This window comes from Monopterus albus, unplaced genomic scaffold (assembly GCF_001952655.1).
Source record: "Monopterus albus unplaced genomic scaffold, M_albus_1.0 scaffold246.1, whole genome shotgun sequence".
NCBI classification, from domain to species: Eukaryota; Metazoa; Chordata; class Actinopteri; order Synbranchiformes; family Synbranchidae; genus Monopterus; species Monopterus albus.
Window position 1 is genome coordinate 473,921 of NW_018128126.1, and position 23,435 is coordinate 497,355.

Consider the following 23,435-nt stretch of genomic DNA (forward strand, 5'->3'; position numbering starts at 1 on the left):
TGTTTCCAGCTGAATAATCAACATGATAAAAACAATGTCTTAAAAAAGGTGTTTGAATGACCCCATGTGTATTCTGCAACTTTGACCTCAGTTGTTGCATCAACATCATTTTCCACTAGCTATCTCATGTGTTGGTGTTAAAACAGCTCTCTCACCTTCAGGCAGGGGCAGCACAGTGATAGCAGTGCTCAGGCGTCCACTGCCCAGGCTGACCAGGTGGGGGCGCTCTGCCTGGAACTTCAGACATTTTCCAGTCTCAATTAAATCCAGTGGGGTGCTCTGCAGAGGTCAATCAAAAGTTTACTTATATAGCACACTAAAACAACACCTTGCTGCCCAAAGTGCTTTACATGCAGTACTGGTATAATTAATACACCATCAGACAATAATAATATAAATACTTCATATAAGGATAAAATGATAGAATACAACCCCAAATCAGAAGAAGTTGGGACAGTATGTAAAATCAAAATTAAAACTGAAAGTAGTGATGTGTAAATCATCTGTGTCCTGTATTACATTGAAAACAACACAGCAGCACATTATTTGATGTGATACGTCATCAATTTAACTCTCTGTTCAAAATAAACACTCACTTCAATTCAGATGCTGCAACAATTGGAGGGTTTTAATTTTGATCTTACTTACTGTTCCAACTTCTTCTGATTTGGGGTTGTAGGAACATAATAAAATATCAAAAACATTCCACAAGAAAAATGTCAAGTCAAAGAAAAGTTGCATCCTTCTATGCCAGTTTTACTTTAAAACACAGAGCAAATTGCATGACAGTTCTTGACGCTTTAAGATGGTATTTTTATGCAATCAAATTAGTTCTCAGTGGCTGAGTGAGAACAGACACATCTGTCACGCTTATCTTTTCTGTCCAGCAGTGAATGGAGTTTTACTTCTTCAATAATGCATCGGGCCTACAGAGTGAGGTTCATTCTCCACTCCTAGGGTAGGAAGAGAAGTCTGAATGTTTTCACTACAGGAGGCCATTTCCATAGCTGGCTCTTTCTACACACTGAGGGCAGTGTGTGTGTCTGGTGTGTGTCCCATAGTGCTGCTTAAAGCACCACCATGTGCTCTTGGCTCAGCAAAGGGGAAGAGATGTTTCCATAGCAACTACACTCTGCAATTAAGAAACATGAGGGTGCCGGAGGGTGTTTGATAACCTAACTTGTGATGAGCACTCAGTACAGCGATGCCTGAGTGTACAGACAATTCTGCTTTTTAATTATCTTCTTAAGGTTAAATGACTCTCCACATAGATACAGTGTTAGTGCTGTTTTTCTCTCTGTCTCTGTAGCTTTGTCTCAGGGTTTGACATAATAAAATGAATTAGTTCTCCTGCTGGGTACATCCAATACTCTAAATGCACAATAACAGGATCCTGAAACTTGAACAGCCAGTCAGTCGTGTACTGTGACATGCCAAAATGTCCTGTGATTTAGAAATCACAGCACCGGCTCCCAACTTTTTGGCTGGTGACACTTTAAATTAAAGCAATGTCTGTTGGCAACTTTATCACAGATTGCATTTGTCTATAGGCTGCAAGCACACTAATGTTCCTTTCTTAGATTTTTCTCATTTTCTATCTTTGTAGTCACCTCAGTCATCCTCTGGTTTATTCTATGACCCTTCAAAAGACATGCAAATGCCAGACTGTGAACAGTTTATTTCTAACTTACCTGACTGATTAAAAATACATTATGATTGAGCTTCCCTGAAAATCCAGTATACTGTGTCCATCGGCTTTGATAGGTCTGACGATTTTTTAAACAGCGGCTTACTTTTACATCAGAATAAACAATTTTTGAAAGCACTGCCTAAAAAATGAAGTGTTAAATAAACTGTGATGGGTGGTATGGATTTACATTTTAAAACCAGCTATGACTGCATCTTTTTGTCCCATTTTTGAGCCTGTACATTTCTTGTTTACAACATGTACATGATCACTGATTCAGCATCTCGGCTGGTTAACTAGGCATGTGGGTCCTATTAGGATTATCTGGTTGCGGCAGTGCTGTTGGTAGAGAGGGGTCAAGGCTAATAAGAGGACTGCTGAGATAGAAACTGGCTGGGAGGCACTGGGAGGCTTACTGGGAGAGATGGGAGGAGAGGTGCCAGCAGGGCAACACTACAAGATTCATTTCTTCATCTGCTGTGTGCTGCTGCTCCCATGTGGTACACACAGCAACTGTTTGCTCCTCATGTTTTCTGTCTGCACATAGTGTGTGCACCGTACTGAAATGCACAGATGTAAATAGACGCCCATGGTCGATACTGTATATCTACTATCAGTCTCAGATGTATTGCATTTGACTAGGTGATTTGTTTTACGGCATAACATTTTACTGACAGACCCTTTCTGTGCACCTAATCTTATGGATGCAGGCATCAACTACAGTTCACACGTTTAACTTTAGCCTGGCTTCTTATTGCTGTGCAACATTCATTTTAACAAACCTATATATTCATTATATGACTTAAGACAGATTTGAAAGAAAGCTTTAGCAGTAATACTCGTTGACGATGAGACTTACCATTTCAAAAAATGTTCTAAAAATCTTTTTTTGTTCTTCTAATAAAAGTGGGCATCTCCCCCTAGCAGGAGCTTCACGTAAACAGGTCGTTCTTAACTCTCTAACCATCACATTTTCCTTTGTATGCAGTTTGTGAAATAATTATCTTCATAATTAACAATTCCTTGTTGAATTTTCACTTTTTTACTGGCTTTAACAAAGATTCCTCTGTTGAAAATATGGTCAAACTACATTTATGTAATGCAATGTATTTGCACACACACACACACACACACACACACACACAGAGAGAGAGAGAGAGAGTCCTTCCCTTAATGCTATTACAGTAGGAGTGTCTGACCCAGTGGGGGGATATACTAGACAACCAGTCTCTGGCTCCATCTATTTACTGACTCTGGCTAAAGATTCCTGTTTTACAACATACTGACATACACTGTCAGGACATGCAGCACATGCACAGCCTGACCTGACCTTCTGCCTCTTCACTCAGTTGACCCTTCAGCTCTATATTTTTCATCCATGTTGAGTTTTAGTGCCACAGATCTGTCAGAGCAGCTAATGCGGTGACATTTAACATCCGTGATTACAGTTATCAGAAAAAGAGAGGACTCTTTGTGTGTGAGAATGGCAAATGGATACACACTGGAAACAAGTAATGAAACTGGACACACTGATGACATATGACTGGGTTTTTCTGTGAAGGCTGCCAAGCTGAGAAGAGTAAGGCTTCTGGCTCTTCCTGACTCATTCCTTTTTTCTCATTTTCTCTCTCACTCTCCATGTTCTCTCCCATCCTCTTCCTCCTTAAAACACTCATGCACACACTCACCTGTAGCACCTGGTGTGTTGGCTGTCCACACTCAGGTATGTTCCTGTTCAGACGGTTCATGTCCACTGAGCTGTCCACGGCTCCCTGTGACACATGAAGGTCCTGAGGGAGGAAATTATGTCATCGATGTGAACCACAAAAAATGTATCAAATCTGTATGTGTACCATTTTCTTGTGGTCAACATTTTAAAATATCTTAAACTCAGTGATTTGAGAAAGTTGAACCATATTTACTGGGATTCTCCATCCCCAGTCTGCCTAGACACTAATGTGTCAAGGTATGATTCATGCTGTTAGCACACACACATACACACACATACTGTATATGTAATTATGTCTTTTTGAGGACACTCATTGACATAATGCATTCCCTAGCCCCTTACCCTAACACTTAACCATCAGAAGTAAATGCCTAACACCTAGCCCTAATCTAAACCCAATTCTAACCTAAACCCTAAAACCAAGTCTTAACCCTCAAAACACTGTATCAGAAAGTGATTATTGGCTATGACTATGACTATTTTTGGTACTCACTATGTAGCAAGTGGGTAGACAGCATTGAGCAACACACTCTGCCTCTTGGTAGGTGACACACTAACTGGAAAACAGCCACCCTGGCAGCTCTCTTGTCTCTCAGTATTAATGAAAACACAGATGCATGCACACACACACTTGTACTTCTATCTTTGTAAGGACACTCATTGACATAATGCATTCCCTAGCCCTTAACCCTAACACTTAACCATCAGAACTAAATACATAACCCTAACCTTTACCCTAACCCTAACCTAAGCCTAATTCTAACCTGAACCATAAAACCACAAAAGTCTTAACCCTCTCAAAACACTGTATCAAAAGTGAGGACCAGCCAAAATGTCCTCACTTTCTAAAAATGTCCTTACTCTGTAGCAAAATGTACTTTTTTGGTCCTCACTATAAAGTAAGTACAAGAACACACACACAGTACCCAGATACCACAAATTCCTCTTTTCTTAGTCAGTCATTATGTATTTCCAACATGCCAGCAGAGAACAAATGGCTAAAAAATATATTCTATGTCTATTCTAGCACAAGTACTAGTATTGTACATGTGAAGGGTGAATATACATGAAAAAACACTTTTCCAGTCATTATATGAGATGTGAGGTGCTTGTGGTTATGAGGAAGCACAGAAAGCCACACAAAAAGGTTAAATAACACATAATTAGAGCACAGAGAATCAGCGTGTACCCAGAGTCATTTGCATGCCTAATATGTTGTGTAGCAGGGATGGAAAATATGGTTCTGATGTACTCTGTCCTCAGGATAACACAACAGTGCTGCAATATCTTCAGATTTGTTCCTCTGACAAACCTGTGAAATGATATTCATCAGAATCAGCCTCAAGCAAGCCTCAAACAATATACCACAAAACAGCCAGGAAATAAAACTAAATGCTTGAGAATTCCATCTGCACACAGTGATAAGCTCTAATCTGAGCCAAGTAAACTCTTTATCCCCTCAGGTTTCATGAACTCATTCTAAATTTCATCCAGCTTTTTACAGCCTGGTGGTTCTTGTTGTCTCGAAATGTGACAGTTACCTTTCTCCAGTTATTCAGCAAATGCATCGCCTCCATGGCAGAGTTGCTCCTTGCTGACTCAGTCTTGTCAGTGTGAACTTGGTTAAGGAGGACACCTCTAAGACAGCACAACGGATTCAACACTATTCCTTCAACAAACCTTCTTTTCTTTTGTCTCAAGCTACCAGTGCTGTTTTCTCAACAAACCTCTGTTCAGGAGGTGGACCTGTTGCTGCTTGCTCTACTAAACTAGGACCTACATTCCTGACTGGCAGCACCAAAGTCCAAGATAACAGAGAGAATAACAGAGAGACTTGTGTCTGTGTGTGTGTGTGTGTGTGTGTGTGTGTGTGCCTTAGTATTGCTTACATCATGAGGACCGAAGCCTGTTAACACACTCACACTGTGGGGCCTCGGCCAGGAAATCACTGAATTTTAGAGTGGCAACAGGGTTTAGGGTTTGGATGAGGTTAGGTGTTAGGGTCAGGGTTAGGTGTTAGGCAAGTAATGGTTATGGTTAAGGTTAGGATAAGTCTACAGGGAATGAATGCAAGTCAGTGTAAAGTCCCCACTAGAAATGAAAACACAGCGTGTGTGTGTAAAAGCAGTGATAAAAAGAGAGAAGGGGAAGAAAAGAGCAGGAGAAAGCGAAGAAGACAAGAGTGATGAGTGAAATGACGACAAAAATAAAGGTCAGAAATAAAGTGGTGAACATGTTGAAGCACGAAGGATCAGGTTTTGTAATTATGCACCATGCAAATGTATCACATTTTCTGAACAAGCCCACATGAATAAACCATGAATAGTATAATAGAAATGGGTCTTCAGCAGAAAGACTGCTAAAACTGGTGAAGAGATAAAAATATTAATGTTGCATAACATGATCAATCACACAATAATATCCTGTCATTTTTATGTTTAATATTACATTTACTCAGTGAATTTCACTGGAATTGCCTGTAATAGAAAATATAAAAATAATAAAATATATAATCTGTATTGTTTTGTGGATATTGGTTTGAAGAATCAGAACCAATGTGGGCTTAAATGGTCAGTGCCCTTATAAAGTACTACAGATGTTGTGGTCATGAAATAGAAAGTGTTACTTTTATGTTTTAAATAACCAAAAAAAAAAAATCAAGTACTGTAGTGAGAGTGCACACAGCCCTGTAGGCCTGTTTAAAACGATAGCTCTATTTTCTGGGAGCTACCCTTACTTGCTCTCTTGTTTAGAGTTACGTGAAAAGATCACTACTGTTATATGTTCAAGATGAGTCTACAGCCAGAAACCGATGAGCTAAGCTTAGCATAAATGCTGCAGGTGGCAACAGATAAAGCTACAATAAATTACTACTAGTTCACTGCCTCTAGCAAAACAATTTTCTGACATGATATAAACAGTGTAAAACTGCAACTTGTCATGTCTACACTTTGGTTTTTGGACAAATTAAAGAAATAATTAATGAGTTTGTGCTGCAAAACTGAATTTTGACCTTTAGACAGTCTGGTTCCCCATTTCTAGTCTAAGCTAACATTATATCCATTGTACAGACATGACAATAGTACAACACAAAATACCACACAAATAAAATGTAAACCTGTCAAACTGACTGGTTAGTCATTTTCTTATTACTTTGCTTCCACTTTGCCAAAAACCCCACATTAAGAAGCTAAGGTAGTAGTAAAGTAGGTGGTTATAATTATGGTCCTACTCTTGAAAATTAAACAATATAGGCTAAGGTAGTTAGCCTAGCTGACCTTCTGATTCCAAACTAGTGACATTAGCCTACTGTATAGCCAGCTGAGTGAGCTAGATAACTAGCTCAGAATTCTCAAAATGCCACAATGAGGAAAAGATAAACAGAAATTCTTGCTATTTGTAGTTTTTCTTTACTAGAATTCAAACTTCTGTGCTGCTTTGGGTCTGTATGTTTGTTCTCATTACATCAAAGCCCATTTCTGTCAGAATGTGTATGTGTGTGTGTGTGGGGGGGGGGGCTTTTTCTTGCTCTCAGATCCACAAATTCTCACCATACACACACCCTCTCAATCTTTGTATTTCATTCTTTCTTTCCCTCTCTCGCTCCCCTCATACCAGGGCAGAAAGGCTGTCATTGTTTTCTGGTGTGCAGGCATGAATCTGCCCTCACACATGAGGGAATCTTTTTCTTTTTTGATGGGGTTATGAATGTGAGGGAGGGAGGCTCACCATTTGGTTGGAATGCAAAATGCAAAAGCAGGGAGGGCAGCCAGACAGTCTGCCAACTAGATAAAGAATAAAAATGATTCTGGGATGAATGATAGATGGAGAAAAATGAAATGAAAGTGTTTTATAAAAGCTAATCTTAATGTATTCTGTAACTGGATTCATTACATTTAAAACTGTGTTATCAGTTTTACTAAAATGTTTTCATAAGCCCAATTCAAATCCTAAAATGTCTCTCTGAGAATATAATATATTGTGATATACATTAATATTATGTAGAGATTTTATCTATATTTTCCACATTAAAGAGTTGTAAGCCCAATTCAAATCCTAAAATGTCTTTCTGAGAATATATTATATTGTGATATACATTAATATTGCAGTACAATCATTATGTAGAGATTTTATCTATATTGTCCACATTAAAGAGTTCTTAAAACCAACATCTTCACATTTCTTTGAACCTCACTAGCAGGAAATAAGATGTAAATTTTAGCCTGTTCGTGAAAAGCCCAAAGAGGTGATTAGCAAGAATGTGCATAGGAAAAAAGAACATGTAGGCAAAATACACATTTCATCTTGATGGCAGTGCTAGAGGAAAGCCTAAAGGATGCCCACAGTGAAAAACAGTTTATCCTGTAAGACTTTGATTATCAGTCATGAGACACTGTCTTTTATAGGTCAAACTGTACTATAGTGTACATTTTTGACATGACAGTGATGTGAGTCAGGTCATGGGATTCACTTAAACCATGAAGAATTGCATGACCTTTAGTTGACTTGTAGTACAGTATCTTGTCATGCAGTGTACCAGTATCTGACACCTTAGTTTTTGGACCCTGCTGCAAGGGTGGCAGGAGCTTAAATAACTAGTCAAGTTTAATATACTGTTAAAAGCACAGTATAATCTTGACAAGTCCATATAGTCTTCTTTCACAGTAGAATAAAAGCAGAAGGGATAGTAAAATGGAGGCACTTGGGGTGAAGTGTGTCTGTGGGTCTGTGTAAAGCAGATTTGCCATGCTGTACAGCCTCTCCTCCTGCAGCAGTCACTCCTCTGGGACAAATAAACTGGTTGTTTAAACAAGCTGGAGGCCATCTCGGAGACTGTGCAGATAATCAGGAATGTGAGGACAGTGAAGTAGATAGATCATTTCATACTCATCTTCAAAATGCATGCATCCACCTCTACTTTTTTCATCTGGCTGACATGTTGCTTGGATATTGTACAGCTAAAAAAGTTCTCACTGTTCACTTGGCAACAGCACAGCTACAGTACTACTCCTACCATAATTCTAATTCTATTTAACCTGAACTTTTAGCAATGTACAAGGAACAGTTGCTCTAATTTTAATTTATGCAATTTTGTCCAGTGAATGGACAAAGTGTGCTGTTGCCTAGTTACTCCACATTTTGTAAAATCTATACACCTTATACTTTATAGAACCACACACTTGTATCCATGATTTGCCACTATTAAAAGTTTCATCTTTTCAACTTATTGGACTACATAGAGCAGATGCCATGAGTCCTCTGAGCATCTGAGAGTCTTTCTGAAACTTCAAACTGTCACAGTCTGAAATTTAGAAACAATTTTCTGAATCTTAAGGTGTAAAGATATAAAGATATGATTAATGTAGGTTCACTGGCACATATGACCAGCTTGTTACAGACTTCACAGGCTTGATCGTGTGTTCAACCGATTTAGACTGAGAACAGATGCAGTCAGTAGCTAGTGTGCCTGAGTTCAGTTTTATTATCATGACACAAAAATTTGGAAGATCTGGAAATAGCAATGAGGATGTAAATGAATGGAGAGGAAGGAGGCATTGAGGCTTTGCAGGTGTGTAACAAACGTCTGTGCAAACACACCTGGTTGTTTTATGGAAATCCACCTTTCAAGGGTCTGTGTGCAAATAATACAGCACTGCTTGTGAAGACAGGGATAGCTGAAAAATGTCAAATAACCATCTAGTTTTTAACCTTTATGAAGACTGCTCCAAAACAGTCTGCTATGTAGCCTGTGTCATGAATAAGTCAGTATGAAGTTTAGGTTTTAATCAAACATTAAAACCCCCACTGTGCTGAGCTGTTGCCCCTGTTTTTATCTGGTCTGCAAATTTGGTCAGAGCAATTTGTGCTTGGTTAAAAAAAACAGTTCTGGAAATGGTAGGATGACAGTGAAGAAGGAAGGAAAGGGCAGAGGAGAGATAGCAGGATGATGGAGGAGGAGTATTAGGACAAACACAATAGAAGAGCTGATGCCTTCTCTCTTGGTTCTATCTTGTCCAGCCAGCTGCCACCACACAGCTCTACTCTCTTCTCCTGAGCTCTGATAATGAAGCCATCTTTCCATCCTTCTACAGCTGCTTATCTCATTTAATTGCTCTCTCTTCATGTTCATGCCTTCTTCTGCCAACATTGTCCCTGACACTGGGATTTCTTTTCACATACCATAATTTGGCAGTGTAATACTTTTTGTTGGTACAAAGCATATTAGACAACAGAAACAATCTGAAGGACGGGTTTGACTGCATACTAAAAAAAAGTCTATTGTCCCAGAGATGAGAGTCAGGTTTGTCTAGTGACATCATTAATATCCCATTGTCCTTAGCTCACAGTTTGAGAGATCAGTTCTGCCTGTATGCCACTGTGTTACTGTGTTTTTTTCTGCTGGGCATGGTCAAAGCCAAATGACATTCCAGTTTTAGAAAGAAACCACAGACATGCAGCAAACTTTGTACTATGTGACAGACAGCTGGATCCACCATTGGCTTTATCTGAGACAAGACTGCCAACTTATGTAAATCATAGAGATAAACTGTCTAAAATGCTGCTGTTGATGGTGCAACATACAAAGCTGAGGTCTCAGAGAAGTGGTTCTGTATTTACATGACTCATCAGAGTGTTGTAAACTAGTGGGATGAGATGAGGTACATGATTTGGATATAACATCATAACAATATTGACAAGATAGTTAAACATCAGAAATTATACAGTTCTTCATTTATGGAATGCACGGGCCAACATTCAGCTCCAAGTGGATTTACTGCAGTGAAGAGGAGGCAGAACAACTCACACACAGCATGCATGAAACCACAGCCTGACAACATCCAACAGACAGCCTTTATCCACTCTCATCTACAAAACCCACAGACTCTCACGGTTTGGTCATACTGAGAGACCTAAACTTTCTTCTACCCAGTGTGTCTTATTTATTAATTTGCAATGTTGCAGAGTATAGCTAGAGAAAATGTAGCATTAGCAAAAATATTTCTCACAATGAAACAAACTATGGACCTGACATCAGAAGTATCACTTCACAACATGCAGGTCATTAACAATGTCGATTCCAATATATAAAACAGCACAGAATGTCACAGCACAGGTGACCTACTGTTGAATTCCATTTCAGTGCACTCCCCGCATTAAAAACTGCATCTGAGTCGAAAAGCTGGAAATTAAAAAGAAAACTGCAAAATAGTTTTCACACCTGGGTGAGATGGAAATGTTGGTTTACTGACAAATTATGCCAAAATGCAATGGTGCAAAACAGACTTAGTGAATAAATCAAGACATACACGAAGCACGAGTCTGAAACATCCACCAAAGAAACTAAAAACAGTGCCAAACAAAAATGTCAGACCTGTTTGGACAGTTCATGAGAGCATAATCTTCCTGATGAAACAAACTTTTTTGTAGTCTTCTTCTGCACAGTTATTATACATAATGAGTTATATATTCACCAGACTAACATTATATAATGCCAATAATTGCATAAATCAGGTCAGTCTAAAAGGAGAGTGAAATAAATCAAGACTTGTTTCAGAATGAACAAACTGACTTTAAGAAAGAAAACAGCTTATTATAGTACTTCTGCATGTGTGCAGTAATGCACAGCACTATGTGGGAACATATCCTACCAAACCATTGCCTTTAAGCAATACATTTGCACTTGGACCCATTCATATACTCAAAGCAGAACAAAAAAAGAGTGTCTGTCACTACATGTCAGGCACTTCCTGTTAGCAAGGTCAGGGTTAGTCTTTGCTATGGGACAGGGCTGACCTCAATTATGGACACCACTAATTGTTGATATTTTCACATCTACTCAGACTTCTACAGCCTACTACAGTTGACTTGTACTGTCTGAGTTATAGTTGCAGGAAGTAGTAGAAATGGTACAATACTGTGTGGAATAGAACTGAACCACCCCAAGTTATTCTGGTTGATATTTTCAAGTATTCTTTCATTATCTTCTAAAATATGTCTAAGACTGATTAAATGAACAAGATAATGTGTTGTTTCATTTACCCTTAGGTGTGTTGGTAGGTGGATTTAGGTACAGAGTCAGACTCACTTTCTTCTGGTTCGCACTTGTTATGCTAAGCTAAGCTAACAGGTAAACATTAGCGACTAACTAGCTGGTATTTAGTACAGCCTTTTAGCTGCTAAAAAGCCTGATATTTTTCTAATGAGCAGCTGGGCACCAAATAGGAGGTAAAAGAAGAATAAATACATGAGTTAGACTCATCAGTTGACCAGAAACACAGCTCCAGATAAATGTTGCCACTATTGCTTGGTCTTTAATGTCAAAATGGCTGCCATAAAAATGGTTTGTTATGCATCTTCAAAGGCTAACTCTACTTATATGAATTTCTTTGAGCTGTATACAAATTCATGTAGAGCTTTGTGGCAAATGATACTGATGCAAGGAATTTCTCCAACAAAATTCACTTTAAGCATTTTTCTGTCTGCTTGGCTAAGAAAACTCCGTTCATCCGACATTTCTGGTTGTGACATAAGTTTGACCAAGATCTAATTAGGAAATTATCTTTCCAATGGAGAAAGAAATTGTTCAGAAAATTGTTGGTAAAAAGGGTTTCTTTTAGGAAATGCTCAGTTTTTAATGGGACCTGGTTTGGAAACTCACTGAAAAGCCAGCCTGTCAGCAGTCTTGTTCCAACCAATGTATTATGATATCAAAACAGTATAAAGCAGGAATATGCTCCAGGGTTCAAATGAGACTGAAATAGATTCATTCTGAAATTTTCACCACAGAAATGTCACTTATATTTATTGGTTTGAATAATGAATCGCATTTAGTTTTGAATGATTATCTTGATGCAGTATAGAATTTTTCCACAGATAACACTAAGCCTAACCACTACATATTAAAATGCAAATCTATGCACAGTGAGATATCAGCATATGCCTCATGGCCTGATAGCATAGGTAAACACAGATTTATTATTCTGGCATGAAACTCTTTGCATTGGAGAAATGCCATTATCAGCAGGCAGCTAAACACACCAGCTACCCCGTCTCTGTGTCTTATACACACAGAAAGTAGGTACAGAGAGACACACTGGAGAGGCAGGAAATGACAGACTAAATAAACACTGTTGAACCTCAGGACAGAATGAGAAAAAATATATGAGTAAAGTAAATGAATACGCAGTATCTCTCACCTTTTCAATTACTACTATTGAGATCTCCTCGAGCAGGACATCTGTTTTACTACCTAACAGTAGCACTGTGGTTATACAGGGCTGAAAAATAGCATGAGGCCTAGGTGACTTTCAAAAGATAAATACAGGTTACAGTATAAATACATAATGTAGGTAAACAGAGCAAATAGCAGGACACAAAAACACTGCGGAGCTGCTGAAGCCAGTGTCATCAAAGCTATGAAATCACTGCCAGCAGAGATGTGTGCATATGCAGTTCTGAGGATCAGAGGGCCTGTCATTATCAGATTTCTGTCTTCAGTGAGAGCAGAAATTACACCTCAAAGCTTCCATAAAGGAATACCTGTTGTTGTTATCCAAACCACTGTCATCCAGCACAAAAGAATGGTAACTTTGACTCACAGACAGTGACCTGGCGCCAAAGGCAGAGATAACTCATTGTTTGTCTGGATGCTTTGCTCCTCAAAAGTGGAAAAAAGTTGTAAAATATATTTTATATTTTGAAGAGCACACCTCTGTTTGTTACAATGAATTATTATAAATTAAATTTATTGCCACTTCTAACCAGTTAGGTTGCAGCTCTTTTGCATTATCTCAGTATTTCCACTTACTGTTGCTACTCAAATGTGTTCCACCGACAAATCCATTTTTTCAGTATGAAATATTCACCCTATAATAAAAACAAACTGATGTTCATTGTGAGGGAGGAGGGAAACTTATCAGGGCCATTTTTCAATCCTTTAAAGGGTGAGTAGTTCATATAGACAGGTGAAAAATGAAAGGTCAACCCAACATAAAGAGTGAGATGCTGGGCCACCATGTGCACCTTGGTATTGACTCTCCAAGTCTCTGAACTCTACTGGAGGGATGAACACCATTCTTCCAAAGATGTTCCCTCATGGGGTGTTTTGATGATGGCGGTGGAGATGCTGTCTAACAGCTCCCATAGGTGTTCAACTGGGTTGAGATCTGGTGACTATGAAGGCCACAGCATATATTTCACATCATTTTCATACTCATCAAACTGTTCAGTGAGCCTTTGTGTCCTGTGGATGGGGGCACTGTTGTCCTGGAAGAGACAACTCCCATCAGGAGAATAATGGTTCATCACAGGATAAAGGGATCACTCAGACTACTACTACTAACTACTAGTGATTTGCAGTGACCCTTTCCTCAAAGGGGACAAGTGGACCCAAACCTGCCAGCAAAAAGGTCCCCACAGCATAACACAGCCACCAGATCCCTTCACTGTCAGGGCTAAGCCTTCAGGGGTTGTTTTTGTTGCCACTTGTCTTTCAGTTGTATGTTCCACTATGTTCAATCTTCTGAGACAAATTTGAGCTCAAATCCAAAACTAACAGCAATGGTGACTGTACTGCCAACAAGTACTCAGAGCCAACTGCTAGGCTAATGATATAGTGATAAGAAATGATGAGAAACATGACCCGCTTTAAAAGACGATTGGTCCTAGGAGATATCAGTTGAAATATGAAGCCTTGCATGAATACTTTGCTCAGCCAAAACAGCAGGTAATATATAAACAGAATAGGATCCTGGCTTTTCCACTAAGTTATTGAACCTATTCCTTCTAAAGGCTCCACTGTTTGGCTAATTGAGTGTTGAATTTGAAAATCCATTGCTGACACCCATTCCTCTAACGACCATTAGATGTTTCATATAAATAGTCTCCTCTCTTGCCTCTCACAAAATACAAAAACAGTACACAGCTTTTCAGCTGATTGTTTTGTTTTCACAGTCTATAACTTCACTGTCCTGGTTCAGGCTCAAAGCTCTCATCATCCTCATTTTCAGCCCCAGTAGATAGATTCATTCTCAGGGGGCTAAAACCCACTGTATGCAGCCTGCCTAGCACCAAAAAGCCAACAGTCAAAGAGAGCAATACGTTGGTAATAAATAGTGCAGTGTTAAACAGATAAGAAGCCAGATATTGTTCTGTGGTGTACATGAAGGCAAAAACAGAGCTAAAAGAGGAAAATAGAACACAAACATGGCTAAATCAATGTTTAAGTCTGCTTCAGTTCTACTGGATGTGTAAACAGGCAACTCTGTGCTAACATCTTAAGGCAATGTATGCTACGTGTGGCAGTCCATGCGCCCTAAGTTGGTGTGGGCGCGCTGTCAACAACCATCAGTGTGTATATACTTTGTGCGCTCATCCATACAGCAGTTGTCATTGTTCCCTGACACTGCAGTGGCTGCTGTTGTCGGTCTACAGGAAGCTCACAGGAAGGCTGATCTGCAGTCAGTAAGGAGGAGGTGACGCCACATATGATGCTTTATTGTTGCAGCCTTTACAGTGGTGCTATACAGTGATGGAGAAAATTAAGTAGTTGCTTTCTGGCTGCTGGTGTGTTTTAAAAGAAGCAGAAGAGTAAGTGATCCAGAGTTGGGGTCACAGAGGTAGTCCTCTAGAGATGGAGTCACAAGGAAGCCATCATCAACAAGGGGCTGCATGTGACACAGGCGTTGATGTTATATGAACCATATGAACCAGCTGTGGTTCCATAATTGTGGAGGTTTGCAGGGATATTTGCTGTTTGCTGAGTCAGATTTCTAGTCAGATCTATGGACTTCAGCGGCCACAAAAACAGATTAATGCAGCTCAGCAGTTGATTATATTTTCTGATATGTGTTCTGGTGACAATTTTAAGAAAATTGTTCTACTGAAAAAGGCTTAGATATAGGATGCTAAAGCCTTTCACACTAGTAGTTAGTTGCTGCTTGCCTGTTGCATATCAACTCTAAAATTCAGACTTCAAAGCATCCTTTCCTAAAACTGTCCCAAACTACATAAGTTAATCCATGTTTTCTCTGCAGTTTGTGCCAAATATAAAAACATGGTCGGCTCAGTGACCACCCAAAGGCTCTATAGTGCTTTGACTGATTTTCCATTCAGGTAGGTGACTGTGAATGTGGTTTTCTATTACTCTGTGGTTTTGTTGACTTTTGGCTCAGTGTTTCTCCAAGATGTGGCACTGGACAGACATTCCAGCCTGGCAGGGAGAAAGAGGCTTTTTCAACAGCAGTAATCCTCCAGAGGAGGAGTGGGAATGCTGCTGACCTGCTGCTGCTTATACTGGACTACAGGACCCATACTGAGGTTCACACACACTGCATGACCATGACACACCAGAGAGGGCAGGAACATGTGTTTGTGGATATGAGGGTTAGACCAACATGTACTGTATATGTTGCCAATACTGTGCTTTTTTAAACAGTGGATAGAGTTTAATAATAGATTTTATTACAAAATGCAGTTTGAATACCTGTTTGCTTTACAGTCAGTCATTACTGTGCTGTGCACAAAGCTGAATAGATTCAAATGTAACATTTCTATTCAGATGTAAAATGTAATTTATAGATTTCAAATAAGATTCAAATAAAATTCTGAAAGAAACTATCATTAGAATTTTTCTTACATTTTTGTGTTAAAAATAATCAAAAACTAACCTTAGTAATAAACATGCAATAATTATATCATAACTCACTACACTGGTTGTTATTATAATTCATTACTTTTATTATATTAAATATGTGCAGCTTTAATGCAAAAATATCTGTTAATAGTCCCAGCATGATAATTAAAGGAGATGATCACAGATTTCTGTCACAAACATTTGCTTCTCTTGTCAAATTTTAAATTTTTATTCATCTGCCCAAGCCTAGAAAAATCACAAAATCAGCTAAAGGTAGCTGCTCAAAATAAATGTCCTTATTCATGCCATGACTTGTGATGAGGGGTCGTACATATACATTGCTTCATTTACACTGCAACACAATCAAAACACCTGTCACTCATTCACAGCATCACTCACCCTGCTCTCTCTCTTCTCTGCACTTTGATGCTCTTCTTAATAGTCCTGCCTGCGTCCATATATTAATGCTTCAAAAAATCCACAAGGCTTAGTTGCATGTAGGAGTGAACAATGCTGGTGGTAAACTAAGAAGGGAGTGACAGGGAGGAGGTGAAGGTAGGGGTGGAGAGGGAAGGGAAGTGAAGGGGAGAGGAGGGGAGGCTGGAGGCATTGTGGGATATCCCTTTGAGTCATGGAAACTGATCCAAAGAGCAGACACGCTCACAAACAGCCAAACATCCAAACAGCTCTGTGTGTCCTATTGTATTGTCCTGACACTAGCCTCATTACACTGAGACATTCAACAGTCTCTGGAAACACTTACTGTGCTTCCTAACGAGTCAGTTTCTGGAAAACATGCATAATGGCACTAGTGAATACACACACTCTCTGACATGTTAATGTGTGTTAACGTCTATTTTGTACAACGCGCACTCAAGAATCATTGTTTATCTAGTTTATGACACACCCAGTAACATTATAGTGTATCAGGGTGATTTTCCAACCAGACATTGAGAACCAGTGTGTGTGTGTCCAAATAGGCCAGGTGACGATGAGGAGCAACAGCCAAACACCATGAGATCATCCTTTTGCCAGACTGCTGCCTCTGCCAAATTCTTTGATCACCAAATCCTATGTTACTATGGCAACCCCTTGGGGGAAACTCTGTGAGTGTGTGTATGGAAGTGCAATGCATTCATTACAGTTGGTCAAATGTTGGAAATAGCTGTAATATAAGTAAACAGTATAGTGCATGTGAGCACCCAAGCGTGTGAGAGGAAAAGATTTTCAGAGAAGGCGATGAAGTGAGATGAGATGGGATCAGTCTGAGAATAATCTTGTCTTTGTTTTGGGATGAATCGCTGGCCTCAAGGCAGCTGCAGATAAAAGACAAAGACAATGAAGGGAGGAAATGATGGGGGAGGAGAAAAGAAAGGGAAAGAAATCTGCAGAGGTCACGTCCCAGTCTGCAGATGATGCATTGTGATTTGCTTATTGTGTGTGTGTCTGTCTGTTTGCATTTTTTGTACTCCCTGACATACCTGCAATAAGATGATAGTTTAGACTTGGTTTTAGGGTTCAGGTTAGAATTAGGTTTAGGTCAGGGTAAGGGACAGAGGAATGCATTATGTCTTCACAGCTATAGAAAGACCAAAACCAGTGTATGACCTGTACATGCTGCCGCTGTCGGAGAGACAGTAGACTGTAATTGCACAGCTATTCGTATGAATAACAAAGTGCAGTGGGGAGTATTTCAACACAGAGTAAAACCCTAATCTGACCTACAGTAATCTCTGCTCTCATCCCCAGTACATCCTCAGTCAGTGAGATGACCCACTATCTCTCTAAATTCAATCCAGATCTGATCACTTTGCTGTAAAGCAAAGCATTTCTATACAGGATAATTCTGGTGTACTACAAATTGGCTTTTATTGTGTGTTAAGTTAGTTGCAGAAATCGGGTGATGTTAAATTGCAATAACTTTCTTTTTACCTGATAAATTTGGCTAGCATATTAACAGGCACAGCGCAACATTAGCATTCATTATTATGACTCTGTCTCGGACTTAGCTGTAGTCAGAGGCATCATGTTTCTGGGTTGTACATCCGTCCCTCTGGCCCATTGTTGTGAACACAATATGTGAGGAACACCTTAAGCCATATCTGGATCTAGCACCTCTCAAATTGTGACCAGCACCTATTTTGAAGGACCCAGCACCTCATTTACATATGAAAGAACTTGACTATATAACATATAAAAAGTCTAAAGTCTAATACTTTTTGTACCACTAGCCTTTTATAACAGCATATTAGACTAAAATTAGAATAATTAAATACTGTAATAAAGTGGATTATTGCTGTCATGTCCTGATGTTGTTAAGTTGTTAGGTATTAGGGTTAGCCCTAACACCTAACCCTAACCCAGCCCTATTTATCTGAGCACTGTACTGTGCTCTTATTTGTTGTTAACAACTGGGTAGTTGCTATGGGTTTAGGGGTGGGATTTGGCTGCGTTGTGCATGTGGACTGCTGGGAGAAGTGGGTGAGTGGGAAGCAGAGCATATGAGCAAACTGGAGTGGTGAGAATTTTCGTTCCTTGCTCACAGAGCTGTTTGACTGGGCCTGTGGAATTGTATCCCACTCCACTCAAATCACACCCACTCGCTCCAAAAAAGGGGGAAAAAATCTGCATGTATTTCAATTTTAGCTTAAACCATAGCCTTACAACTAAAGAACAGCAACTACTTTTTTCTAAATAGTACTTTAGGAGCCACAATATTAAGCTTGCAATGGTTGATTTTTGACTGAAAAGTGTTGGATGACTGTGCAAAACAAATACATTTTGGGTCAGGCTTGAGCATGCTTCAGGCTCATGGTCTGTCCACTCTTGCTCCCCACTTGAGTATTCAGTGACTGTTGCAAGTCATTTAATTAGTGTCAAAAGCTTGAGATTCGATCCAACACTCTGCGACATCTTGGACAGCTCTACCATGGCTTTCTAGATGGATACAACCCTGAAGGTAAAGCAAGAATTGTCGGAGGCTGAACTGTCAGCAGGGGCTCAAGTGGCTGATGCCACTCCGTGGTGCGGTGCTCCCCACTCACACAGTGGGGTCGGCAACCCCAGCAGCCCCATGCTGCATGACACCACCAAAGTCCTGTGGGACATGAGCATGGATAGCAGCACCTTACCCTTCAACCCAGGGTGAAGTCACCAAAGTTCTCAGGTAAGGGCAGCTGAAAAGCATATCTCACCCAGTTTGAACTTTTAGCTTCTGCTGCCCACTGATCAGAAGAGATGAAGGCACTGCAGCTGGCCTTGTCACTGACTGAGGGTGCCTGCTGCTGTTGAACCCCGAAGAGTAGAATAACTATGGTCTATGACATCAAAAGCCTGTGCAGGCATGTATATGCGTCCATACCACCTGCCATCCAGAGTGCGTTGGCAAGATACCAGTTGTCCAGGCCCTGGCTCCCAACAAGCTTCAGCGGCACATGCAATTTGCCAATCCCAGAGCTTTGGGCACAGCCCTGGAGCTTGCAGTGGAGTGAAAGACCACTGTGACTGAGGTCAGGTGGGTGATGAAGTCACATCTGGTGTGCCCTTTGGGGGGGTTCCACCCAGCATGATCAGCCACCTGTCTGCTGGGGGTGTGGCCAGCCAGGACACTTGCTTCAATCCTGTCCCATCATGGGGGAACATTCAGTGACTTTTCCTGCCTGGGTGTTCCATTGTTATCCCTGTACCACCACATTGTCTCTGCATCATGCATCAACTGGTCAGGGCCAGCACCAACAGTAAGAAGCTCACCTGTCTCTGGCATAAACATCTCCTGGTCCAGTGTGTGTGGCCCAGTGTTTCCACAAGTCTCTAAAAGTAATATGACATTCAGGCTTACACCACAAACTGACACCATCTCCAAGCCAGCAGCACCCTTGTGGTCAGTAGGATCAACTGAGGCCAAAAAGGGAATTTGGAAAGGGAAATGTGATAGGTTGGATGGCCACCAGCAAAGTACTCTGTGGCAGGTGTTGTCAGAATTTAAGGACATTTTTACCCTGACAGACAATGAAATGGGACTGCTGCAGCACCATATCAACATGGGAGATGCACACCCTATCATAGCACATCCCCCATGGCACTGCAGGAGGCTGCAGAGAGGGGGATAGATGTTATGCTAGAAGCAGGCATCAGTGAGCCATGAGACAATCCTTGGTCTTCAGGGGTTTTGATGGTTCCCCAGAAAAAGAGTTCATGGTGGAGGTTTTGTGTAGACTAAAACCCCCTGAATAAGGTGACAAGTAAAGACTGCTACCCTCTGCCCAAGGCAAATAACACGCTGGACCTTGTATCTGGCTCTTCATGGTTCTCATCACTGGACCTCCACAGCAAATACTGGAAATTTCCCCTCACACCAGAGTCCAGGCCAAATACTGCATTCAGCATAAGCAGGGGACACTGGCAGTTTAAGGTGCTGAGTTTTGGCCTGTGTAACCCAGGGACCTTTGAGAGACTAATGGACAAAGTTCTGGCAGAGATCCCACATCAGGAGTGCCGGGTCTACCTGGACGACACCATTGTTCATGAGGGGACCTTCTAGGTGGCACTTGATTCCGTCTGCCTAGTGCTCAGCAGAGTTGCCACAGTGGGAAATTTCACCCTGACAAGTGCCATTTTATGAGAACAGAAGTTGAGTTTCTTGGGCACAAGGTGAGCAGCAATGACATCAGCATGCTGAAAGATAACATCAGAGCCATAGAAAACTGCCCAGTGTCCACCAACCAGGGCCAACTCTGAAGTTTCCTGGGGCTAGTATCTTATTACTGAAGGTTTGTGAGGGTTTCTCATGCATCAGGGTACCTCCCCCTCCGCCTGTCCTTCATACTAAACACATACACCAGTAATGTTGGCATAGAGGCAGTGCTCTCTCAGGCAGGTCCAGGAGGAGAACATATGGTGGCCTATTTTTGTTGGGTCTTCTTCAAAAGTGAGTGGCACTGCTGTAAGTGAACTGCTGTCAATCAAAGAGGCTGTCTGACATTTCAAGTACTGCCCATGTAGCATGCCTTTCACCATCAGAATGGATCATGCAGCACTGCAGTGACCAATATCATTCTGAGAGCTAGAAGGGCAGGTGGCATCGTGGCTGGAGTAGATACAGTCCTTCAACTTCACTGTGGTGAGAGAGGAAGCTGCAGGGGGAGGGGGGCTGTGGCTGCACCATGCTGTGGGTGGTGTATGCTGCTAAGTGGGTTACCCATCAAGGGAGAGACAGTGCATTTTGGCCAGTTTGACAGTGGGTGCAGACTAGTCAGAAGCTCCCCTGGGATCTTGTGACTGAGATGTCATTAACTACCAAGGGGCCGTGGAGCATGTTCAGTGGGCTGTGCTTAGCAGATGGAGTACTGCAACAGGCCTGGAGGGAACCTGCCACCAGGGAGGAGTAGTGGCAAGTCATGGTACCCAGGGGTCTCAGAGATGCCATGCTGGGGGCCTGTCACAGGGGCACAAGCATTGGACACTTCAGTGTTTCAAAACCCTCTGCTGCCTGCAATAGGGGTTCTATTGGGAACGTCACTGCTGGGATGTGAACAATTTCTGCTGGCGGTGTGATGTGTATGCAGCACACAAATGGCCACATGGTCAGTCACATGCTCCCCTACAACAGCAGGCTGCAGGGGCCCCTATGGAGAGATTGGGCAGTGACATGGGCCCCTTCCTGGTCACTGAGAAGGGAAAGATGTATATACTGTGCGGTGTGTACTAATTCACTAAGTGGCCTGAGGCTTTATGCTCTGCCTGACCAGGAGGTGGAGAGCATGGAGGACACACTGCTGGAAGGCATGTTCAGCCAGTTTGGGACAGATGAGGTTATCTACAGTAACCAGGGGAGGAATGAATCCCAAGACCTCTCTGCTTTGTGTGACCAATTGATTATGCAGAAAACCCACACAAAGCCTTAAGTTGGGCAGCCACTGGGAGGGCCCCTTGAGAAGTTGGGGAAGGCTGTATACTGTAAATTTCCTCCTTCAGGGACAATAAAGTTAAGTTGTTAAGTTGAAAAAGTGCAGTGTTGTTTCCTGAGCTGCCCACCGCCACTGTGACTAACGCCACTAGAAATGGTGAGACTAAACTAAACAGTAAAGCTGCAGTCTGTAAAACCAAAACAATAAGCATTTTAACAGTTACCACTACACAATTTAATATGCCAGGGAATAGATCAACATTTCTATGCAAGTATTCAAGTTAAATGATGTTTGACCCATCATTTGGTTCAAAAGATTTGTATCAGACCATGCTGTCTTAAATCTTCAAGGCCCCATAACAAGCAACACCATGTTTTTGAATTACCAGCACCTCAAAATTAGGGTATTTTTAAAGCATCATCAAAGCAAATCATGCCACAAAGTTTCTTATAAATTGGATTTCTGTTTATGGACATATAAAATTTTACCATACCCTTTAAAAAAAACTTTAATAATTGCCTCCCTGTCAAAGTCAAAGTCAAAGTCAAAGTGTTTATTTGTCATGTGCACAGTTAGGAAATGTGTTTCCCTGTACAATGAAATTCTTACTTTGCCGTCCACATGAATGCCACAAAAATACAAATGAAATATAAAGTAGATAAACAAGCAACACAAAATCTAAGGCACTTTAAGCAGCAAATGCAGCAATATAATAAAAACATATAAGAATATAATAGAGAATGTATGCTGCATGGGAGCAGCATGTGCAGCAGTCAACAGTCAATGTGCAATTTTCCATGTGCAAACTGAGAATGTAAACAGTACAACATGTATTTCCTGGTAATATACTCCTCATCCCTGGGGACATGGAATGTCACCTCGCTGGTGGGGAAGGAGCCCGAGCTTGTGCAGGACGTTGAGAGGTACCGGCTAGATATAGACGGGCTCACCTCCACGCACAGCTTGGGCTCTGGAACCTTACTCCTCGAGACAGGCTGGACTCTCTACTACTCTGGAGTTTCCAGCGGTGAGAGGCGGTTGTGCCTACGGGCCAAATGGCAGTGTAGAGTACCCGGCCTTCTTGGAGTCCCTGGGAGGGGTGCTGGAAAAGACCCCAACTGGGGACTTCGTTCTTTTACTGGGGGACTTTAACGCCCACGTGGGCAGCAACAGTGACACCTGGAGGGGCGTGATTGGGAGGAACGGCCCCCCTCGATCTGAACCTGAGTGGTGTTTTGTTATTGGACTTCTGTGCTAGCCACAGTTTGTCCATAACAAACACCATGTTCAAGCATAAGGGTGTCCATCAGTGCACATGGCACCAGGACAGCCTAGGCCGGAGGTCGATGATCGACTTTGTGGTTGTTTCATCTGACCTCCGTCCGTATGTCTTGGACACTCGGGGGAAGAGAGGGGCGGAGCTGTCAACTGATCACCACCTGGTGGGGAGCTGGATCCGGTGGGGGGGGGGGGAGGTGG

The 23,435-nt window shown here is 41.3% G+C and overlaps 1 protein-coding gene across 6 annotated transcripts in view; it reads right to left on the minus strand.

Annotated features, from left to right (window-relative positions):
• The window catches only part of phldb1b (pleckstrin homology-like domain, family B, member 1b), a 79,144-nt gene extending 74,063 nt beyond the window's left edge, over positions 1-5,081 (minus strand). For 2 of the 6 annotated variants that reach the window (XM_020620694.1, XM_020620692.1), the window contains exons 1-3: positions 4,958-5,080; positions 3,376-3,477; positions 156-279 (exon numbers count right to left, since the gene is read on the minus strand). In XM_020620694.1, the coding sequence (XP_020476350.1) occupies positions 156-279; positions 3,376-3,477; positions 4,958-4,993 (262 nt within the window). In that variant the 5' untranslated portion in view covers positions 4,994-5,080. Of the gene's footprint in view, positions 1-155; positions 280-3,375; positions 3,478-4,957 lie in introns of all 6 variants that reach the window. The other 4 variants (XM_020620696.1, XM_020620695.1, XM_020620693.1 and 1 more) reach the window with 3 other exon arrangements.
• Positions 5,082-23,435: the final 18,354 nt, after the last annotated feature.